Source organism: Symphodus melops (genome assembly GCF_947650265.1).
Source record: "Symphodus melops genome assembly, chromosome: 1".
NCBI lineage: Eukaryota > Metazoa > Chordata > Actinopteri > Labriformes > Labridae > Symphodus > Symphodus melops.
In genome coordinates this window covers 33,186,079-33,200,494 of record NC_136691.1, presented here as the reverse complement: position 1 = coordinate 33,200,494, position 14,416 = coordinate 33,186,079, and the positions used below count along the sequence as shown (strand labels likewise).

General features: G+C 42.3%; 1 protein-coding gene across 3 annotated transcripts in view; it reads right to left on the bottom strand.

Annotated features, from left to right (window-relative positions):
• Positions 1-429: 429 nt before the first annotated feature.
• Positions 430-14,416, bottom strand: part of LOC306822637 (uncharacterized protein) — a 65,519-nt gene continuing 51,532 nt past the window's right edge. The window contains exons 38-67 of one of the 3 annotated variants that reach the window (XM_079341766.1): positions 13,671-13,778; positions 13,478-13,531; positions 13,294-13,347; positions 12,645-12,698; positions 11,527-11,634; positions 11,170-11,223; positions 10,837-10,944; positions 10,286-10,339; positions 9,681-9,734; positions 8,942-8,995; positions 8,810-8,863; positions 7,737-7,844; positions 7,521-7,574; positions 7,231-7,284; positions 7,094-7,147; positions 6,306-6,359; positions 6,168-6,221; positions 5,917-5,970; positions 5,136-5,189; positions 4,917-4,970; positions 4,776-4,829; positions 4,538-4,591; positions 4,417-4,434; positions 4,279-4,332; positions 3,740-3,802; positions 3,226-3,391; positions 2,922-3,028; positions 1,963-2,043; positions 1,678-1,863; positions 430-1,132 (exon numbers count right to left, since the gene is read on the bottom strand). In XM_079341766.1, coding sequence (XP_079197892.1) covers positions 974-1,132; positions 1,678-1,863; positions 1,963-2,043; positions 2,922-3,028; positions 3,226-3,391; positions 3,740-3,802; positions 4,279-4,332; positions 4,417-4,434; positions 4,538-4,591; positions 4,776-4,829; positions 4,917-4,970; positions 5,136-5,189; positions 5,917-5,970; positions 6,168-6,221; positions 6,306-6,359; positions 7,094-7,147; positions 7,231-7,284; positions 7,521-7,574; positions 7,737-7,844; positions 8,810-8,863; positions 8,942-8,995; positions 9,681-9,734; positions 10,286-10,339; positions 10,837-10,944; positions 11,170-11,223; positions 11,527-11,634; positions 12,645-12,698; positions 13,294-13,347; positions 13,478-13,531; positions 13,671-13,778 — 2,238 coding nt within the window. In that variant the 3' untranslated portion in view covers positions 430-973. Of the gene's footprint in view, positions 1,133-1,155; positions 1,280-1,677; positions 1,864-1,962; positions 2,044-2,921; positions 3,029-3,225; positions 3,392-3,739; positions 3,803-4,278; positions 4,333-4,416; positions 4,435-4,537; positions 4,592-4,775; positions 4,830-4,916; positions 4,971-5,135; positions 5,190-5,916; positions 5,971-6,167; positions 6,222-6,305; positions 6,360-7,093; positions 7,148-7,230; positions 7,285-7,520; positions 7,575-7,736; positions 7,845-8,809; positions 8,864-8,941; positions 8,996-9,680; positions 9,735-10,285; positions 10,340-10,836; positions 10,945-11,169; positions 11,224-11,526; positions 11,635-12,644; positions 12,699-13,293; positions 13,348-13,477; positions 13,532-13,670; positions 13,779-14,416 lie in introns of those variants that run through there. The other 2 variants (XM_079341767.1, XM_079341768.1) reach the window with 2 other exon arrangements.

The window sequence follows — 14,416 nt, the reverse complement described above, 5'->3', positions numbered from 1 at the left end:
TGGTCCTTTATGGTTCCCCAGGCCCGGGGTTGAGTCTGACCTGCGACTCCTTTCCCGTGTGTCATGCCCTCCCTCTTCCTAATGTCTTACTCTCTGCACTAACCTTTCCAAATAGAAACAGAAGCCAAAACACATCTCTAAAAAAGCCAAGCTGAGCTGTGAGTGCTCTCTGGGTGAGGACATGACATCATAGTTTCAGCATTTTCTCAATGACCCAAACCTTTCTGTTACCAAACAGCCACCATCATCTCAAATACTAACAGCTAACCTATGTCAGGTTTTCTCACTCCAACACAGATTGAAAACAGATTTGGTTGTTTTGGATGGAGTTAGCATTTGTGTGAATAAAAGCAACGTTCAGAGCACTCAGCGTATGTTTACTAAGCGATGTCAGCCGAGTTCTTTCCAAGAAATAGTCTTCGGACAGCCTGGAGTTCAGACCTCAGTTAAACCTGTGTTTACCTGCACGCACAAGCAGGGCATTTGCAAAATCAATACATCTTCAACGTCATGTGGTACAGATTAGATTGAGCTCGTAGCACCATGTGTTTTCACTAGGACAAAGACAAAAATGCATCTGAATTAGATTTTAAAAAGACAATGCATGTTGAGCATTTATATAAATAAGCAGGGTGTTAGAACACAAAAACAAAATATACAAAATATGTCAAATGTCAAGAGCTTCAGATTTTAAATATCCCTGGTCTCAAAAGTGGGCAAGCCAACACTCAGTCTGTGCAGACAAAAGAAGTTCAGGAGGGGAAAGTTTTTCTCCCAGAGGATCTTCAGCTCACCATGTGTCTTTCTGAAGCATGAATTTGCACTAAGAGCCCCAGAATAGCTCAAGTCCAGCTGGTCAGCATACTCGCGAAACACTTGGCACCTTAAAAAAAATGATGCCATTCTATATAGGACAGTACAAAAGTGCCAGAAATAGATGTGTGTCGCTGCAGACGAGCACACAGAGGCAGTCCTAGCTGAAGCATGCTGGTCCTACAGTGAAGCCAAACTCCTGAGTGATGTCTTTGTTTCCAAACACCGCCAGGTCCCTGAGAGGCAGCAGGTGGAGATCTTCACTTTCAAATAGAAAAACTGTTTCCTGGGCTCCCGAGTCCTGCGGCTGCTCTGACTGCTGAGGAAAAGAAAGTGGTGAGAATCATCAGGGGAAAAAAAAAAGGACTTTTGTCTTTTCTTTCTTCTCGGGATTATTTGAGGTTTCACTTCGTTTTGCCTCCTACATGTCGTGTCTTGCACCCACATCCTCTTTGCTCATAGCCTTCTGGGGCAAAAAAGGTTTTAAACATAAAACATACAGAAAAACACAGCGGAGCAGTGTCAGTCAGGACAGCGGTTGTTGTCAACACGCTGTTGCCATAGAGACAGGAAAGCTGGCTGCGCTTTTATTCTCAGCATACTAATGCTTCATGCAAACACTCCCAAGTGCACTTAAAAAGGGTACTGCAGTCCAAATACCAAACATTAGACAGAGCTGTCTCCCTGAGCCCCCCCTTCCTAGAGTCAGTGTGCACACAGGCTTTCATGTTATGGACACTGAAGCTTCAGCGTTTAGCCGGCTCTGCATCGGTCTGTAAACCTTTCTGTGTTCTAATCTCTCTCTCTCTATCGTAGTCTCAACGCGTATTATTGGTGTTCATTTAATCAATCACTTGAACTTACGACACAGTCTTGCAGCGCCCCCAGGTAACTCTGCCTCCGCGTGTCGGCCAGGTACTTGACCTCCCTCTCTCCGCCGCTCTGTCTACTTCCTGGCTGACAGGAGTAAGTGATGGTCTGAGAGGAGAATCGGCTGTTCAGACGCAGAAATCTCATCTGCACCACGTCTGCTCCTCCTGGATACTCGAACTGGAAAGAGGGAGTGTGAGCCTCAGACGTCGTTCGAGAGAAAGAGAGGAGTGAATCGTTCTCAAACAAACAAAGGATGTATATGGATCAGAAAGTCACCTGGAAGCCGTCCTCTGCTCTGCTCAGCCAGCGAAATGACATATTGGTGCCAGAGTCCTTCAGCCATGCTTTGATTGGAACCTGTGGTCAGTGACATGTGGAAGTATGACTCCTGTCCAAAATAGAGAAAACTACGCTGCCAGAATACAACATGGAGTGCAGAGGATTTGTTGCATATTGAGGGGAAAGCATGGACATGATGAAGTGGATGTATCCAAAGTGATGTCACCCATTGTTTTTGATCCACTGCTGTAAAGCCATATACTGTACTGTATTTGACATGTACCTACCTTCTGTTCTGGCACACATTCATATCACACATTCAAATCCAGTCTTACAGTGGGGTGGAGCTGTCTACCTACAGTCACAGTGATATAAAAATAGACTGAATCCTCTGCTCTCCTCACATTCACACACAGGAGTCATTAATTTGGAACGTCATCGTTAATCATTAATCATTAAGCACTAAGCGAGAGAGGCCGACTGTCCTCTTCTCGAGCTGCATTGTTGTGTTAGCAGGCTAATGGTAGCATCTTTCTGTGTGTGCCTTTAAGAACAGATAACAAGCTGCCCCGTTTAACGTCTTACCTAAAGTATATATATGTATATGTGTGTGTGTGTGTGTGTGTGTGTGTGTGTGTGTGTGTGTATATATATATTCATTAAGACAGCCTTACTTTAGGCAGGACGTTAAACAGCGTCTGTTTCTCTGCAGGAGACGAGGGGGCAGCTTGTTATCTGTTCTTAAAGGCCCTGACACACCAAGCAGACACACTAGTTTCCATGAAGGCCGTCTGTGGTGTCGCCTCACGACTTGAACACAAGACGTAAACACACCGCAAAGACTACAGTCGACAGCCAACCATCGCACGCGTCAGACAGGGCCGACGGTGTCCTTGGTGCGTCAGGTCCTTGAGGGAGCATTATAATACACTGAAGGACAGTGATGCAGTGTTCACCTGAGGCTGGAGAGGAGACAGGCAGGTCTTTGGCTCTGCTGCGAAGTCGCAGAAAACCTGGAAAGCATCGCCTGGACTTCCCAGGTTAGGATCAATGTAATACATCCCTGAAAGGAGATATGAAAACATGCTTCAGCACAAACAGCAAACATCGTGTTACTTTGTATGACCTGTTGTAATCTGACCTACATGTTCAGATAAAAACATGAAGGATTATTTAAAAGACTAGTTCATTCTTGTTTTACCATAAAGAATATCCTTCTAAATATACAGTGCAAAGCATCAGACCCCACATCCGACTCACCGTTAGTGGAGTTGGGGTGGGCGAGCCACAGCTCCAGACAGGTAGCCGCTGGGTGTTCTTTGCTGCCATCTGGAGGGTCTATGAACCAGCGCAGGTCTCTCTGTAGGGAGTCCAATAAAGTCTGCACCAGGAGGTAGTTGGGCTTGTCAGACATGAACATCAGCTCCTGAAATATGAAAAGAGTGGAAGTTCAATACGCGTAGGGTGATGTATTGGTGTTTCAAAGCTCATGATGGGTTAACTTGTTTTTAAGAAAACGATTGGAAAGCAGTTTTGTCACATCTCACTCGTCCTGGATCTGTGTGTTAAAAGAAAAATAATCAACATCATTTTTGTATACCAGTACTCATCTCCACTGTCTCGCAGCTTGTTCTCCACACTACACCTCTGTCACTACCTCCAATGGCGGATCAGGAGAGGAAGAACTTTGTCCTCCCTTCGTATTATTCACATTAAAGGTGAGCTGCAACAGGGGCCTACGTAACATGTCTTTAAAAGGCAGTCTCACACTCACCTTCATCTGAGCCAGAGTGAGGTTCAGGGAGGTTCCTGGTGGTCCAGGTCGGCCTGGTGGACCCTGAAAAACAGAATTGTCAGTGATGAAAATCTGCCGTTTGACACTTTTCTGTTAGTCAGATCAACAAAAACTTCAAAAAAAACTGTGACAAATAATGACATTCCATAATTTGAACTTGAATTGCATGCCACATCTGGCCCGCCCGCCTCCCAGTATTTTGAAACGCCTCGTGTTGCATATTCATTAAGGCAAACGTACTAAATGAACAATACGAGACGCGATCCTCTCTGCACGCTGTGAGTTGATCAGATAACACACATAAGGCACACAAACCTTTAGTGAATCAGGCCCACCTGACACAACAGCAAACATGGAAATGACATTTTATTGTAGTAGTTTTGTTGAAAAGAACATTTTGTTGTGAATATTTCAGTGTCCTGACCAACCTCAATAAATGGCCCTTTGTGTCATTGAAAAAAAACGTTGTGATGTGGCCCTTTAAGATTTGTGTTTGAGTACCCCTGCCCTTTACTCACAGGTACCCCTCTCACTCCAGCAGGGCCCGCTTGTCCTGTAAATCCCTTCAGACCCTGGTGATCACAAAAAGACTTCATTCAGAGAGACTTAGACCTTTGAGGGTAGAACCTCAAACACTGGACTCTGGAGGTGCTCACCTTCTGTCCAAACAATCCCTACAAAGAGAAAAGCAGAGGAGCAGACATTAAGACGGATTCCTTCAAACTTTAGAGCTACGATTATTGTTGTCCAAAATGTCACAGACTACAGTTGACTTACAGGCAGTCCAGGAAGGCCCGGAGCGCCTCTTCTACCCGGTGGACCGATATCTCCCTAAGAGACGGTTAAAACCAGGATGTTATTATTGAGGTATAAAACAGGGAACATCAAATCATGACAGGATTACACAGGGAATATCAGATTGGAAAAAGTAGAACTTCTTTGTTTGGAGTTTATATTTTTGTGTGAAGAGAATGAGCTGAATTATTTCATCGGCTTCTGTTTTGAGTTCCTTCACCTGCTCTCCTTTTTGAGCCGCTCCTCCTGGAAGTCCAACAGCACCGTGCAAGCCCTGAAACAACATGATGACCAGCATCAAGTGGCTGTCTCTGCTGTCAAGGAAGCTAACATACAGATACATACAGATACATGAGCTCACCTTTAAGCCTTCTCCACCAAAAGGTCCAGGTGGTCCCATTGCGCCCGGTTCTCCCTGCATGGTGTCAAACACAGAGTCAAGTACAGACTACTTTAAAAAATGTTGTGTGTTATTGATCTTTGTTGTGTCGGCCTGCAGCTGTACGCTGAAGATACCGTTATGTATGTCCATATTTGCAAGAAAAACAGAAAAAGAAATGATTGAATTCTGTGGCCTCACCTTAAAGCCCGGTCGACCCATGTCACCTTTTATCCCTCGTAAACCAGCTTCACCCTTTCGTAAAAAGATTGTTCGAAAAAAAAAAAAAAAAAAAGATTTAAAAAGTCATTTGGACAAAGTTTCCTTTTATTAAAATGAAGTCACATCAAATGTATACAAAGCTCATTTAAAACTCTTTATCCCTTCAAGCACGCAAATGATATTGTTTCACACACAGAATACATCCATCAGCTGCTTAGCAAAGAGACACCACGTGAATACAAACACGTTAGTTTGACAAGCAGGGGATAAACAAGTATCCAATGAATACCTGATAAACAATCAATTACATTGGAAATTCAATCCTTAAACATACAAGAAGCAGGTGAAGAGATGCTTAAATATTCTTAATGTTGTCATGCCTCCTTTTTTTCAACATGCAAAGAATCACAGTAATCCAGCCGAGACGTGATAAAGGCATCACAGAGAAGTTCACGTACAGATATAGGGTGTTATTAAAGGGAGAGTCTGAGCTGGAAAACTCCACTACTGAGGTGATCTGCTCGTCAGATTTAAATTGTTTCTGGATGTGCATTATTAGTGGAAGGATAAAGAGCAAAAAGCAGCTGCACAGTCAGCATGGCTCAGCTGTACAAAATTGACAACCTGCGTTACATTTCCATTTAGATTCCAGAAATGAAAGAAGAATAAAGAATGAAAGAAGAAGAATGACTCGAACACAACAAAAGAATGACCGACGCACGGCTGTTTAAAACATGTGATGATGTTAAAAGGAACATACGTATGTGCCGTGTCTCCCCGGAGGACCAAACGCACCCACATCTCCCATCTTCCCCTGCAGAGAGAGAGAGAGAGAGAGAGAGAGAGAGAGAGACAGACAGACAGACAGACAGACAGACAGACAGGCATTAGTTACAATACGCAACAATTAAACTGTGCAATTAAAAACCGACTCATACTGTTATCAAGAAATGGACATAACACATTGTTTTCATGCAATACTTTCCTTTTAAGATTTCAGTTCAAACTGACCTTTTCTCCTTGTCTTCCTCTGATGCCTCTATTTCCAGCTTTACCTCTTTTTCCCTTTTAGAAAACAAACAATGAAGTTAGGTTGTAGAAAGAGAAAGTATTTGACATGGTCAGATATCGAGTGTGTCCTCCTCCTACCTTCTTCCCAGAGCGTCCATCCTTCCCTGGACGTCCGCTTTTCCCCTCTCCTCCCTGAAATGTTATTATTCAGATGTGTTGGTTTTCAACACATTTCATGTCACAGTGTCATTATTAACACCAGATTTGAAGGCGAATCCTCGTTTCCCTGAAACCTCCTGTTGGTAAATTGGAAGCTTGATCCAAAAGTCAGTGGACTGGTTGAAGATCTTGAAGACGTTTCATCTCTCCTCCGAAAGGCTTCTTTGCTTCTAAACTCGGCTTAAATCCAGCAGACAGTTTAGAACTGAAGACGTCTTTCTGAGGAGAGATCTTCAACCAGTCCACTGACTTTTCAGTGATCAATCTTTGAATTTCCCATGACCCAGACGATTGAGAACCTAAACAGAACATAAGGTTTATATGTACACTAGTAAACCACTCGCAGATTCATCTAAACTCCTTATCACCGGCCTTTCAACAAACGAACAGATGAACGTGTGCAAAGGTGCATTTAGGGCCATGTGAACGTGGGTATCAAATGCATCTTTTCACCTTTATCTTCATGATTCATTTATTTGTATCTTGCAACAAGATTGTAATCTTGTTGTTTCGAGCTCCTTCCCAAAATAGATAAGTTCTTTGAAAATGATGTGGAAAACACAAGATTTCATTAATTCAAAAAAAACAAACTCTCCTATTTCAGATTACAGCCTCGAAAAGGAGTTTTAAAGAAACATGACTCAGACTGCAGGAAACTGCTGGACAAAAGCAAACATTGTGATGTTGAAAAGTCTTTCCATACACACCTTTTGACCTTTTTCTCTATTTCGTCCCTCTGACCCAGCTCTACCTTTGGGGCCCTGAAGGCAGAGAGGTGCAGAGAGAGGCTCAATGTAGAACTGTTAATGAAATGTTAATGATCTTTGACAGAGGCAGTACGAACCTGAGCTCCTAGAAGTCCAATAGGACCCTGAAGTCCAATGTCACCCACAACGCCCTGAAGAGGGGAAACACAACTGGTACTCTGGGTATTGTATGTTAATGTCAGTGTACTGTGACCAGAGACCAACATCTCTATGGACTCTTTTGCTTTCTAAAACTGAATGAGTCTGTTAGTGGCAGCCAATAAATGGTTGAGGGCTTTCATAGCACATTTATTTCCTTCATTTTTTTCTTGAAGCTGGCATCAGTCAGCCTTCATTGTTTGAATTTTCCAAAAGTTCCTGATCTTACCTCTGGTCCTGGTAATCCTGGGGGTCCTTTAATTCCTGGTAGACCATCAGGACCCTGAACACACACATGAACCACAACCATCAGCCATCCCTTTTTAATTATTAGTAGTATTAGCAGATTTTATCAAACCAACACTCAGTTAAAGTGCTTCTTTGCACAGAGGTTATATCTCAGATTCTTTTTTGATGAAGAATGGACAAACAGTAAAAGTCTTACCGCCTCTCCTGGTTCCCCTTCCTGCCCAGATTCTCCTCTCTGCCCCTCAGGTCCAGGAAAGCCCTTTGGACCAGGATCTCCTGCTTTTCCTCTGGTCCCTGCAGAGCCCTGAAGAATTCAATATACGAATACACGCAGTTATGTTGAGTCACTCTTCTCTAAAATGAGTGCAAATCATTTCAGTACAACGGATGAGGTTAACTAAGGTGGTCATTTAGTCCTATTGGAGGAACCTGTATTCATTTTCAGGGCATACAACTGGTGACAAGGGGAAAAAAATGTCAACATGGCAAAAACCAGAGAGAAAACTGTTGTTGACAAGCCACCATTACTGCAACATCTTCGAGTTTCAATGAGAGCTGTCATGAGAAGTGAACAATTTTTGACTTTTAACATTCATCTCTGTGTGATTGTTTTTTTAGAAAGGTGCAGGTTTTGTAATCAGTTTATGGTTGTAAACAACGTTAAATCTAAAAAAGGTTATGATCGCCTGAGTTAGGGTTCTTCATCAGCAGCTGTATGACTTCAAACTCTCTGTGCTGCAGTCACAGTGAGATGCTACCTCAGTTATGGTGAACACTGACAGATGGCGGCGCCCATAAATCAGTCAGCCTATCATCCACATCATTTCTACCTTTGGTTCAAAATCGTTTCTTTTTTAGTTTCCATTTCTTTGCTTAAAGTTTGAATAAGTCCCACTGAACTAATAGAAGACTTCTACTGAACATTTGATGTTACATGTGTGACTTTGACATCCATTGGTGTTGCCACAGAATCACAATGTAACTGTTGCCCTTCGCTGCATGTCGTCCCACTCTCTCCTCCAAACATTTCCTCTCTTTTCAGCTGTCCTATCCAACAAAGGCAAAAAGGCCCAAAGTACCTTTAACTAATACGGACAAATAAGTCATTAAGTTTTCTCCAGGTGTTTCCTGTATAACTTGACAACAAGGGTCGTCAAGACAGGATGACTGACAAATTATAACAGCCAGCGCTGACACAAAAACAGTCAATGTAAATCACTGATATGAAACATTGTGCTGGTTTGTGATTCTGTATTGATCTCCACTTACCACAGGTCCAGGCTTTCCTGTGTCACCTTTCTCACCACGGCTTCCTTCCACCCCCTGCAATTAGACAGAGCACTTAGAACAGTTTAACATTGGCTGCTCCGTCACCTCTAAGGGGCTCACACTGTACTCTACCTTAGGACCTGAAGTTCCCGACTCCCCATTCAAACCAGAAGGACCTTTGTCTCCCTGTAGAGACAACATGGCCATTTTATATAAAAGTTACCATACATGTTTATATATATTTTCTTAAAGGTCAAATACTGTACAAAATACATTTCACCATGTTTTACACTGATACGTGTCTCTAGCTGGTCTAAAAAAAAAAACAACAACACAAAAGTCTCTCCGTCTTCTGCCTGCTCCACTTTTAAGAAAATGTGTACTCAAACAGGCTGTTTGGAGATTTCCCTTTATGACATCACAAAGGGCAGTAACCCTTCCCCCAAGTGGGTGAAACTCCCCCAGCTTTTCTTCCCTCTGAGTCTGCTGTCTCACCTTAAACAAGCATGGTACTGAAAAGCCAGAGCCATCCAAGCCCTTCCAAAAAGGGGGCGTGGTCAGACACAGCTCATTTACATATTTAAAGCTACAGACACAATAACAGCCTGTTCTGATCAGGGCTGAAATAGAGGGATTTATACACAAGATCAAATACAGGATCAGAGTGGATTTAGAACAAGAAACTTCACAGACATGTTTTGGGGACTTACTTAAACGTGTTTAAAAGGTGACTTCTAAGAGTTGAGAGTTTTTTTCCACAAGTTAACTCTATAAGATTCTTGACCCAATTCCAAACTTTAAAAAAGCAAAATCTATCGTTTAAAATCACCACAATAGTCTTGAGCAGCTGAATATCTGTAAGATTCCCTACCTTCTGTCCCAGTGGCCCATCAGGTCCTGGAATCCCCAAACTCCCTGGAAAACCCTGAAAAATAAATTATATGAATAAATAATAGACAGTAAGAAGACAGCATTGGGTTCAACAGAAACCACCTTTAGTCCTCCATTTATTCATTAAAAATGAACACCAGCTGGGATTTTAAATGCATCGTTGATAGTTTATTATTATTAACAGGAAGAAATGTTGAAGTTTGTGTTGGATTGACAGCAGCTGACAGGCTGAGCTGCAGCAGGGGGGGGCATGAGAATAAGAAAATAAACGCACAGTAGCCATGACTTGATCGGCGGTTGTTAGCGTTAAAAAGCAAAGACCAGGCAGGACGTTTAACGGGCTTCAGCTTCACAGCAAATTAGAATTAAAGACTAAAAACCTGAAGAAAAAAAAGGTTTGTTCACTAACTGGCTTAACAGGACAAGCCAAAACACGTTTCATGTTTCCACATGATATGATGAGATTTGTGGTGCCTAAACTAAATAATATTCAAAAAAAGCTACAATTTTATTTTCAGAGCAGACATTTACAGATTTAGTGTAAAGCAGTATAACGTCATGACATTTCTTTAGAGGATAACTTACCGGTAGTCCTAACAAGCCTGATGGTCCAACGTTCCCCCTCAGACCTGCTGGACCCTGAAAATAAAAATACAAGGTGATAATCATTGAATAAACAACACCCTTTGTCACCCTTCATTCTGCCACACAGCTTATCAAACACTCTGAATGTGTCTGAATTAACTGCATTTAGAAATTCCGATATTTCAAAAAATCCAACATTTTAAAGAGAATCTGGATCGGATCAACCTGATCCAGATCCTGAAGAGCACTTCATATGACACACTTAATCCACATGGGTGCTACAATCCAAGCAAACTGAACGTCATCGCAGTAACTTCAGATTAATATTCTGTAACTGATTTTGATTTTATGTGGTCGAATATTTTTGATAATAAAATAAAATAAATAAATAAGGTCTACCTAATTTATTTATTATATTATGAGTGTAGTAATTCAACTTCATCTGAACATTGTTGTTCTAATACAGTCTTAATCCAGCCCTCAGGATAATTCTGATTATTTTTAAAGGTTTATTTTGGGGGGTTTTTTGGAACAGTTTAAGGCTAACTTACCATGAAACCTGTGTATCCCTTTTGTCCATGTGACCCTCTTGGTCCTTGTTTTCCTGGAACTCCTGGGGGTCCTTCTGATCCAGACGGGCCTAGATTTCCTAAATCTCCCTGTGAGAAATATGACGACATTTACAGACTTCACTGATAAAATGACTTTCAGATTTACCTATAAACTACAAACAAGTGAAACCAATCGATGAATGGATGACAGATGAAGGATGACAGATAGAGAAATAGGTTGATGGGAAGAGCACCAAACAAAAGTTGGATCAATGGATCTTATTCATAAATTGCACGTAAGTTCACAGTAAAGAAATCTAGGTTAAAAAACACCTTTGCTCCTTTAGTGCCTGGTTCCCCAGGAACACCCGGTTCTTCATCGACCCCCTACACAAAGACACAGAATGAAAGACAGAAAGTAACAGTGAAGTTATAGCTGCAAAATTTACATTTTTTACTGACAGCAGACCTATTACCTACTATTTTAAAAACTGATTTATTGTTAAAGTAAAATGACACTGTTGACGTCACACTGAGCTGTAGGATAAGTGAGAGACAATTTTCCCTGTTTACTAAAATGTTGTCGACAACACAAATCAACTAAATGATCAAGTGGATGCATCAAGAACTACATTGTGGTAAACTGCAGCCCTACAAAATATGATGGAGTAGAATAGCGGCATATCTAACCTCTTTGCCCCTCTGCCCAGGCTCACCCTGCAGCCCCTGGGAGCCCGTAGGTCCTGGCTCTCCTTTGGGACCTGATCGTCCTGGTTGTCCTTGTGGGCCTGGAGCTCCCTGTTCCAGAAGAATATGATGTTGGACAGCTAACAGACTTTGGCTGCTAACAGGTGTATATGTGTCGGTGCTGTATGAAGTGGTGCAGAGTCATTCTATTATTAGTTATTAAAATTAAGAGTCCCCCCGGGGGGATTCTGGGGGTCTGCTGGGACCCAACAGAAACATTCTTTGGGGGACCCTCCACCTCGCGTTCATTCTTATATTCCTCTTTCATTATTCCCTCCCAGATGGGAAATTCCTCTTCAATAAACCTTTATGAACACATTTTGGTTTTCACAGCAATAACACTCTATAACACGCAGGGCGCTGAAAGCTGTCAGACGGGGCCTCCTTAGGAAGGTTTCCTACTGTCATTGCAAAATTAGCACATTTTGAGGCAATGCTGTGGTTACAGGTTTTTCAGCTGTTGGAAGGCCCCTTCTGGTCTGGGGCCCCAAGCAGTTGCCGGACTTGCCTGTAAAGCCTCTGCCCATATAAAAAAACAATAATGCGAGCAGTTAGATGAACCTGAGCTCCTTTTTATTTTAGAGTGTTTTTAAAAACCTGATCACAACAGTCTGGTGTTTCAAAAGCAGCATTGTATTTGTTATCTCCATCAACAAACGATGCTCAAACACTCTCTCAGAGATATACTTTCAGATATCTGCTTTATTCATTAAAGAACACGACCAGGCTCTCCATCAGGTGACAGAGTCTCTGTGACTCAGCACATAAATAAGGGATGTGCGTGTGTTCCTCCATCAAGGAGCTCAACTTTACCAACAAAACATTTGAATTTTTCTGCGAATGACTGAAAATAACAACTTTACTATAATATACAAAAATACACTTTTTTTTCTCATAATGAGCTTTCAGAATGTTGACCACATGACCTACACACACCGTTCATATAATAGTGTGGGTGTGCGTGTTTGTCCTGCACCGGCAGCGTGCGGCACAAAACAAAGTCGTAGCACTGTTGGAAACAAAATGACCACACATTGAAATATCAATCAAATGTGACAGACCTGATCGCCTTTTGTTCCTGGAGTCCCTTCCTCGCCCGCTTGACCTGGAGCGCCCTGCCGTGACAAACAGAGTCAAACTTCCCATAGCATGCATTAAGAAGTCGTTTTCCCATTTACACTCCTGAACATAGTCGGAGAATTTCAGAAGCACTGTTGTAAAAACAACAGTGCCTTTATATTAATGATATGTGTAGTTGAACTGAATCACGATGCCAACAAAGAGTGTAGAAGAACATACTCGCAAACAGGAAACCGAAGGCAGCGGTTTAATCACCTTTACAGATATTGTACCAGCTGTGTGCATACAGTTTATAGTCAAGCACTGACGGGTTTACACGTCATCGCCCGATCCTACTCGCTTGAGGTGAATTCTCCTGATAATATCCCGCTGCCTTCTCACTTCAGCTCGCTCGGACATATCAAGGAAAAAACATACTAGAGGGCTGGCTGGAGAAACTCTGGATGAAGTCAGAGTGAAAACTTTGGCTGTTAGATGTCAAACATTGAGCTCTCAGGAGTTTCAGGAACAGGGCGAATGGATTAATACGAAAAGTTCTTCAATAACAAGTCCCAGAAACTGTGTCAATAAAATGCTGATGTTCAGTTTATGATGTCCGATTTGTGTCGTGTGATCAGTGAGTGAACTGACCTGCTGCCCGTCCAGACCTGCAGAACCAACATCACCAGCTGGACCCTTTGCTCCCTGAGAATGAAAACCATGATGTAGTTATGTTGTTTAGGTTGGTGAATGATTCTTTCCAAACGTGGACTCATTTCAGCGTATAAAGGTGAATGCTTGATGGTGCTTTGGACCAATGATAAACTTCAGCTACCTGCACTCCTTTCTCTCCGGTCTGACCCATGGCTCCAGTCATCCCTGCTGGTCCCTGATCACAGAGGACATATTGATCTTGCATCAAACATAGGAAAGTTCACTATATAACACACACGTGGTTTAATAGGAGAAGTATTACAGAGTTTTATATGGACGTGAAACGGAGAGAAAGGTGAGGAGTACCCACTCACTGGAAACCCTCTTGGTGCAGGTGAGCCCGTAGGCCCCGTAGGCCCCTGACTCCCTGGGGGACCAGGACTTCCTGTGCCTCCCACTGGTCCTGGTTTACCTTGAGGGCCCTGAAGCCGTTCAGAATAACAAATTAAAGAACTACACACACTACTTTCAATTACATTTACAGAGACCACAGTTCAATCAGAGTGATTTTTTAACACATTAATAAAGGTTGCACGCTCCTTATGTAACTCTGATCTCAATAACTTCAAACAATGTGTTTATACTAAGGATGGGCCATTTTTATTTACTTTTATAGTTCACTGACAGATTCATGGAGTCACAGCGCAGAGCCGTAAAAAACGTTTCGAAGTCTCATGACCAGATACACATTTTCCTTTCATGCATAAAATTCCCAAAAGGTTCTTTGACTATTTGATGGCCTGTGTGTTCTGCCTGCTTTCCTGCAAACTAAATGTGACTTGTTCAGTTTGCTAAAATGTGACTTGCCAACACTGTAATCACAAACCTACCAACCTCTGCCTGACAGACGTTGCCTTCATGTGCAGGTTACAGTTTATCGTGAAGAAATCCAAAACAAGATCTACACACCGAGAAGATCCCGCTTGAAGGATTTATTAATCAGAGATGTTTTCAAGCCAACATGCTCCACCTTAGACTTGAGTCAAAGCCACAGAAGTGTAAGGAAGAGCATATTGGCTGTGAAACGTCACTGATCAATAAATCCTTAAAGCTGGAGTTT